This window comes from Cynoglossus semilaevis, chromosome 13 (assembly GCF_000523025.1).
Source record: "Cynoglossus semilaevis isolate Cse_v1.0 chromosome 13, Cse_v1.0, whole genome shotgun sequence".
Classification (NCBI taxonomy): Eukaryota; Metazoa; Chordata; class Actinopteri; order Pleuronectiformes; family Cynoglossidae; genus Cynoglossus; species Cynoglossus semilaevis.
In genome coordinates this window covers 18,027,163-18,036,122 of record NC_024319.1, presented here as the reverse complement: position 1 = coordinate 18,036,122, position 8,960 = coordinate 18,027,163, and the positions used below count along the sequence as shown (strand labels likewise).

Genomic DNA, 8,960 nt, shown 5'->3' with positions numbered 1-8,960 from the left:
GTAGAATTGTTCCCATCAAAAGCTGCTGATGCTATTACAGTGGCAAAAGCATTGGTCAAAGAGATTATACCAAGATTTGGTATACCACAAACCATTTACAGTGACAATGGAAGTCATTTTGTGAACCAAGTCATATCAAGCATAAGTCAAAAATTGTTAAAAAAAAACCCATTGCGCTTATCATCCACAAAATGCAGGGCTTGTGGAACGAACAAATGGAAGAGTGTTACACAAAAAGGGAATCCAATTGGTCGAGGGGAAGTCTGACTGCAAAGGGATGTAGCTATATAGAAGCTATACGTCTCAATGTTGGTGACGCAGGGAGATCCTCAGCCACTTAGCATGATTACTGTACTGGGCTAACCATAGTCCTGCAGATATAAGAGGATTGACAAAGAGAGTGAAGTGCTGGTAACCTCTTCTCTCAAAATGATGACGACAGAAGATACTCGACCCAAGCCAAAACCATGGCACCCATTCCGTAGATTAGAAGTTCCAATGCGACTCTCTGTGTGTGTGTTGATAGTCACAGGAGTCGTCCTGGTGCTGCCTATCGTACTCACTCTAAAAGACAAAGAGCTACAGAAAAACAGCACCACCACTGACCACCCATCAATGATGAAAGATCCAGCAGAGCAACCCCATTCACACAAGAGAGTAAAAAGAGAAGACACTGAAGCAACGAATGATTCTAAATCTTTAAATAACTATGGTGGTATCACTCTTGAATATACATTAGGTGAGACGACGGCATAGACGTTTGTTTATGACCTTTATGTGCGTTTTCATTATTATGTCCATTACCGATGTGAACAGAATCGGCTGCCCCATGGAGCATGGTGTAGGAATTGGAACATGGTCATAGGATATACAGGTCAATGGATTCCCACAATGTCAGATAAAAATGTATACAGTGACAAAGACATTTGGGATCAAGTGAAAATCCAACATGATTTTTCCAATACCCAAAATCCGATCACTATTTCCCTGAATTGGACTAAATTACCAACGGGGAGTAATTGGAAACTCTCTGGTAAAGAAAAATCAAACTGGAATATATTTGGTCCTTGGAGTAGAAGTGTGAAGGTCATAGCCGTAGATTACACCAAGACATCATGACCATGGCTACTTGGTATACAACTGAGAGTATGTGGTTAAAAATGGTTAATGAACACTGCAAAAGAGAATGGCGTTGATGATTGTGTTGCTATATGCTTCCAGAGCTGTTTACAGAGCCAGGTCCCATTACTCCCAAGTAATACCTGGGGATATAACTTTATGTTAAGATTGACACATGAAGCTACCCCTCCACACTAGTGTCAATCATTTACTCCTCTTAAAGGCAAACAAGACTGTGTGCTATGAAAATGAATGTGTTGTGGAAAACCTAAAAAAGAGTTGAAAATGAATGTGTTACGGAAAACCTAAAAAAGAGCCATAATGCAGGATAAGAGAATTTGGCATTCATCAATCGATAAACAGGAGGGAAAAGAATTTCATTTAGTATCATTGCTTCATGCTGTACTGTGTTAACATATATTCATTTTGTATGTAATCGCCATTTTGTATAACCAAGTCTTTGCCACTGAATCACACTGAGTTTTGAAAACAATTCCTAATCTGGTAACAGAGATGAGCTCACTGGGGGGGGGGCAGCCTGATAGATATAATTTGTTGTTTACATTTTTGGGCTTGGTGCTTTCACTGTGGTTTAAGACTGGAGGTCATCACAGCGATGTGCTGCTTCGAGAGTTAGAAGCTCATTCCTGGAATGGATTACAGACACCGACGCTAGGTGGCCGAGCACTCGGCGCAGCCCACGTCGCTTCACATCATTCACTTCGCGTGTTCGCGCATTTCCTGCGAGTCCTTCGTATTGTGTTTGCGTTTCTCTCTTTTTTATGCATTATTCTTCATAATGGTGATTTTTCTCTCTTTTTTATGCATTATTCTTCATAATAGTGATTATGAAGAATAATAAGGATGGAAGTGAGAAGAAGAAACGCATGATGACCATGGAAATAAAGTATGACATTTTTGATAAATATGAGCGTAAAGAAAGAACACAAATTGTATGAGCGTGGTGCACGCTAAAGAAAGAACACAAATTGACAAAAGCAAAAAAAGAAAAAAATACAAAAAAAAAATAATACAAAAAATAGAAAAGTAAATAAAAATACCTGAGCTACGTTAATCCTAAATTTATGTACGTTACATAGTGTATGTGTAAGGTAGTGTCTCCGTACGGGGCAACTCTCTTCCCTCCGTCCCTACCTCCCTCCTCCGCACATGCCGCCATTAGCCGCCACTGTATCGTCTGTCTCGAAGGTAAGAACTCATCATTTAAAACCACATTTTATTTTATATCACAGGAATCCTTATATAGTATCGTTCTTTTGTGTGTGTATATCTCTATAGCAATTTGGGAAAAAAATGATTAGAGATACAAGCATCTCAAGTTACAAGCTCGATCCTGGAATGGATTATGCTCGTATCTTGAGGTTCCATTGTATTTGAGCCTGTTTGCAGCAATTTTGGTAGTTATGATTCTTTAATTCCTGGTGTGTGTTGTTTGTAAACCCACAACTATATTGTGATTAAGGAATTGTTTCACTGTTTTACCGAGTCGAATGTGCGTACATGTCAAAAAATAGCATGAGTCATGCAAGCACAGCGAGCACCCATCAGCAAAAACATATATTGGATATATTGGACAAATTACAGAGGGGAAATATTTTGCTGATTTTTTCAGTTTGCCCCGTTACAAAGAAATCAACAGACTCTAAAATTATAAAATGTTTTGTACTTGATAGAGCAAGAAAATTCTTGGACCCACAGATTGTCTGGTGCTCATGTGGCATACACTGTGGACAAACAACCAATTAATACTCCTCATCTTAACTTGTCATGTGTATAATGTACACTTGCTCTGGGAATCGGTTTTTAACATTCCCATCTATATGGCACCATGTGCAGGTACAAAGAGCTGCCAAAAGATGTCCGGGTCTGTAAAAGTTTTGAATGGGTTAAAAAAAAAAAAAAACATCAGCAAAAGACTTGGCAAGAAGGTGACCACTACTGGCGTATTTATTCAGAAGCAACACACAAAATGACCATGAACTGTCTTCAGTCTGGAGCACCATGCAAGACCTCACCTTGTGGAGTGGTAATGATAATGAGAAAGGTGAGGAAGCAGCCTAACAGTATATGTCAGGAGTCTGTTAATGATCGTGTTAATGAAGGACATTGGGACGTCAGTCACCAAGAAAAGAGTTGGTAACATGCCGCACCGCAATGGACTAAAATCTTGCAGTGCCCACGAGATCCCCTTGCTCAATAAGGCATTTACAGGCTAGCCTAAGTTTCCCAGCGATTTTGTAAAGATGTGATTATTGAGAACTGTAGCTGCCTTATGATTAACTAATAGTGAAGTGATTGCATCACAAATGTTAACTTCAAGAATGGAAAACTACAGAGCTGTTGTGTGACGAAGAGTGGAAATGTACTGTAGTAATTGTGTGACAAAAAAGATGTGTTGTACCCTTCCAATCAGTCAATTAATCCATCAATCAAATATACAAATAAAACCACTAACACATAAACATACATATATAGTTTTTTGTTTATTTTCCATCCATCCATCCATCCATTTTCAGCCGATTATCCGTTACCGGGTCGCAGGTGCAGCGGTCGCTACCCAAATCACATTGCACCGTACCAACCCCCATAAACCTTCCTACGGGTGGTGAGTCCACTGGAAGGTACCAACCGCACTAACCCGGGATTCGAACTTGCCCAGGAGGTGAACCCTGGGGTTCCACACCAATGACAGAGACAATGACTCTGGGCCAAAGCACTTGTGTGTATATCTCAAGTGAAAAAGGTTACAATAACCGTTGAGTTTCAGGATGGCCCCAGCAACAGCCGCAGAGGTGGAGTTAGATCCCAAGAAGGAGGACAAGGCCAACCAATCGAAAGAGGACAACGTTTACGTGCACAACTCTATTATGCTTAAAAACCTGGGTCAGGGAAATATGGTTGGTCAGACTTCGTGAACTGACATTCTATGCTGTCAGGGACGCATAGATCTATTTTGCTGATTCTGTAATAAATATTAAGCCTAACAATCTTCTTCTATTGCTCCACAAAAGAACACATGGGATCTGACTCACACATAGAGAGATTTCAGATCCCAAAATGAGCAGATCCCAACAACTTCTTGACTTGGGAGGTCAAATGAAACCAAAATTGAAAACTGGAAAAACTAAAAATGTAATCGTCAACGAAAACTAGGAGGTAGATAATTTTAAAAAATCATGGATATGTTGGTGGACATTGGGATGGCCAGTGTTGAAAAGGTAAAAGTTTGAAGCTACCTACAGACCAAAGAAATAGCAACAATAATAAAAAGAAGAATCCCAACCGAAAATCAAGAAAGATTAATAATATTAATAAAAGGAGAAAGCATTAAATTAAGGGATTACAAAACTGATAATATAATTAAAAAAAAAAGCCCTGATAGTAAAATGTTTAACACCATTAGACTTAGGCTCAAGCTTTTCTGAAATGATGTCACTGCTTCGATTAATATGAGATAGTATACACTATCTCGATAGTATATACTATTTGTGTCTTGGGCTGATCGTGTAGAAAGTTTTTTTTGGTTACCAATCAGTACATACCGTAATGTTTTAAAATTGATCAATGCTTAAATACTAAAAAAAATGAAAGAAAATTAACAAACTGTATTAAATCACAAATGTTTTGCTTGAACTGATGACTACACAAATAAAATTAACTATAAATAAAATTAACAGAAGAAAACTACCCGCCCCCCCAAAAAAGATGATCGAAAATGAGATTAGTTTGGCACGATACTGTACCTAAAATATTATAATACATAACTATCCATTATTAGTTTTATCTCTACAAAAATCAGTTTTTACATAACAATTAAAGTACAAGCATTTTCATTTGTGTACTCACCGATACCCAGTACCACTTTTGAAAATTCTTGTGTGTGTGAGCTCAACCGAAACCACAGTGTAGATATCAAGCTATTGTTCTGTTTCGCACCTAAAGTTTTCAATACTGTCAATATAAACACATTAGACAATATGAGAATTTTTCTCTGTTAGATAGGTCTCAGAAAAAAAAGTGACTTCAAAAGTAAGTATTAGTATTCAGTCAGCACACATTTTCAAGTATCGGAACAAGTAACAGTATTTCCCCATTTTCTTAATGTTAGAATTAGCCCATCTAACTAACAAACAGTGTGACTTTGTGTGGTTCTATCTATCTGAAACTGACAGAATAAATCGGGCTAGCTTGCAACTTTTTCAGGAAAACAAAGGCATCTTGGTATTTAAAGTTAAGACAGGAACTCACATATTTAGTTTGAAGAATAAAAAAAAGTCAATTTAGTAACAAGAATCATCCATGTTTAACAATTCAACTTACATGCCAATACTGTTTCTCTCCAAGAGGTTTGAAGTGCCAGTCCACAGTGGCACGAGCAGACACCTCCTCTCTCTTTTTGCAGGAAATACATTTCAGAGAAAATCCCTCTCCGGCAACAGCTTCAGTAAGAGAGTCCACCTCTGAGCATCCACCATGGCACTGAGAAACTACAGAATACAGAAGTGAAAACGTTTCAGTGATTTTCAGAAATGTATATTTAGGCAAATGGATCTGCAATGGCTTTCAACAAAGCTCTACAGTTTTGCAGTGTCTATAATAGTGATGGATAGTGGCTTTTTTAAGAGAGTCAGCTCTAATGCCTCGGTTAACCTAAAACGTAAGGCTGTTTTGGTTCCAAAATGTTTTTGGTTTTTTTTGTTGTTTAAATTTATCTAATAGCAAAATAGTATAAAATCACTGTACAAAAATGGACATTGTATCAAACGTTTCTTATTTATATGGCTTCAAGTTAAAATGTAACTACAAAAGCCTTTTTAAGTTCACATACAAATCTCAATTTGATAAAAGAATGAATCCCGTATTAACTAACTATTTACAGTTTTTTACTATATATATGTGGCTTCTATTTGAAACTGAGTTCTACAACAATGTAAGTTAACATACAAAAATAAATAACCCATCTCCTTAGTGCCAACTCAAAGACAGTTACGCAGCTAAACCTTTCTAAAACTGTAGGTATGTATTTCACTAAAATGAATAGAACATCACCTGACCCCGATATACATGTTAAATGAGAAAAAATACAAAATGTCAGCCAATATAAATATCTTGAGGTAATAATAGATTCACAGCTCTCTTTTAAAGCCCATATTGAAAACATGTGTCAAAACAATCATGTTAAATCTCGCAAATTTCCGTGCAATTCGAAATGAAATGTCAACTGAAGCTGCAATCCTTTTCATTCACTTCAACTATTGCCTAACCACTTGGTCCCAGGCTGGTCAAAGTGGGAGTATATTATATTGTATGTATTGCATGTATTGTGTGTTTCTGCCTTCTTACATCATGACCAGGGGACTACAGATGAAAACTAGCCTTCTGGCTAACTCTGGCTTTTTTAACCATGCGTAATCATGTGATGTTTATGAAAATGGCACTGTCCCCTTTTAAATAAACTAAACCAAAGTTTATGTACTGTTGTGCTCAGTGTGGCTGATAATAAAGACCCCAATTCCCCTGTTTCTGTTTACCTCTGCAGCAGACAAGCGCAAAGTGAAGGGAGTTAGCCCCGGAGCTAACGTTAGCTTCGGCCCTGGAGCAGATAACTAAGTCCCCCCTGTTTAGTGATGTGCGGATCGATCCTGAAATATCGATACTTCCGATTCTGGATCTTTATGCTCTGAAATCGATTCTGAAATCAAAATATCGATACTTTTGATACTTAAGCATTCTGAGAATAGGTGTATCCTAATCAGAAACATGGTGAAAAGTATCCAAATTATTGAGATGTTGTCTAAGTGACGCTCGGTTGGTGGGACTACTTCTTCTTCCGCCTGGGTGTGTGCGTCATGCGTAAGCACAGGGGCTCTACTCCGTGCTCCCACTCAGTCACTATTGATGGGAATTTCGGCTCTTTTTTAGAGAACCGGTTCTTTTGGCTCGGTTCACTGAAAAACTCCGGGTTTTTATTTTTGTTTAACAAATAACATGTTTTGGTGAATAATGAATTAGAAATGTAAAAAATAAAGCCTATCAAATGCTTATTCAATGAATGGCTTTATTTATTCATTCATCTTTATTTAACCTCTGTAAAAATATATTATGAAATACAAAAACAGAGACCCATCGGAACAGGTTAGGTTGATTGAATAAAAATAAAAGCAGCACTCAGGTAAAAAAATACTAGTAGTACTATTATAATATAATTCTACTACTACCATAAACTGTTTACAGTAAAAATACACAAGATCAAAAACTCTGCCTTGGATTTTTAAAGAAGCTATGATTTGAAATACACATTTTTTTTATTTAAAAGACAAATGATAAAATATCAGTATCGATATCGGTATTGCCGATACCGGCCCGAATTTTACTCGGTATTGGATCGGAAAGGATATTGGTGGTATCGAACATCACTACTGTGCATTCCAACTAGAGTCTGGTCGAAAGAGCTAAGGTGTAACCAGCCGTGTTACAGGCAGGTTTGTAAAAAAAAGGCGGTACAGTTATTTTTTTCTTTTTAAATATGGTGGGTGTGGCCTATATTCAGGTGCGCTCAATAGTCCAGAAATGACGGGATATATTATATGTTAATCGTTACGGTATATGTTACGGTATATATTATATGTTAATATATTAATCTCAGTTAATTATCTGAATTTTAGTCATGCATTATTTTGAGTTTCATTAACAGAGGTCCTTGCTGTCTGAGAGTTGTTGTGTGTGCATATTTCTACATGAATGCTTCTGAGAGTTTATCCATCCATCATCAACTGCTTATCCGGGGCCAGGTCGTGGGGGCAACAGTGGGGGCAACAGTCTGAGCAGGGACACCCAGACTACCCTCTCCCCATAGTCGACATAGTCGCTCCAGCGTGTTCTGAGTCTTCCCCTAGGTCTCCTCCCAGAGGGACAGGACCCGAGCACCTCCCGAGCAGCGCCTCTACTTTGAGCTCTACCCGGGTGACAGAGCTCCTCATTTCGGCCGCTTGTATCCAGCAGTTCTGTATCCTTGTTCTTTCGGTCATGACCCAAACCCATAGGTGAGGGTAGGAACATAGATCAACCGGTAAATCGAGAGCTTTGCCTTTCGGCTCAGCTCCTTCTTCACCACAATGGACTGATACAGCGACCGCATTACTGCGGCCACTGCACCAATCCGCCTGTCAATCTCATCCTTCCGTCACTCGTGAACAAGACCGCAAGATACTTAAACTCCTCCACCTGAGGCAGGATCTCCTCCCCAACCTGGAGGGTGCAAACCACCTTTTTCCGGTTGAAAACCATGGCCTCAGACATAGAGGTGCTGATTCTCATCCCAGCAGCTTCACACTCGGCTGCGATCCTCTTGGATCTATGGTTTGACTATCGGCCGGATTCTCCTCTTCAGTACCCTGGAATAGACTTTCCTCGGGAGGCTGAGGAGTGTGACACCCTCTGGCCCCCCTTTTTGAAAAGAGGGAACACCACCCCGGTCTGCCAGCGGGAGGATCAGCCACTGAGTCCTCAGCCTCAGCTTCCTCTGCGGAAGATGTGTCAGTGGGATCGAGGAGATCCTTGAAGTATTCCTTCCATCCTTCAACGACATTCCCAGTCGAGGTCAACAGCAAACTGCTTCCCCCTCCTAGGCGCCGGATGGTTTGCCAGAATTTTTTCAAGGCCGACCGGTAGTTCTCCTCCATGGCCTCCCTAAACCTTTCCCAGACCTGAGTTTTTGCTTCCACGACTACGCAAGCCCCAGTCCGCCTGGCCTGCCTGTACCTGTCGGCTGCCCCCGGGGCGCCCCCCCCCCCACCCACCCCCGCGAAAAACCCCCCCTC

The 8,960-nt window shown here is 39.6% G+C and overlaps 1 protein-coding gene across 3 annotated transcripts in view; it reads right to left on the bottom strand.

Moving 5' to 3' along the window:
• Positions 1-8,960, bottom strand: part of LOC103388843 (sodium channel subunit beta-1-like) — an 18,346-nt gene that overhangs the window by 3,417 nt on the left and 5,969 nt on the right. For all 3 annotated transcript variants that reach the window (XM_017037699.2, XM_025061910.1, XM_008324038.3), the window contains exon 2: positions 5,461-5,627. In XM_017037699.2, coding sequence (XP_016893188.1) covers positions 5,461-5,627 — 167 coding nt within the window. The remainder of the gene's footprint in view (positions 1-5,460; positions 5,628-8,960) is intronic.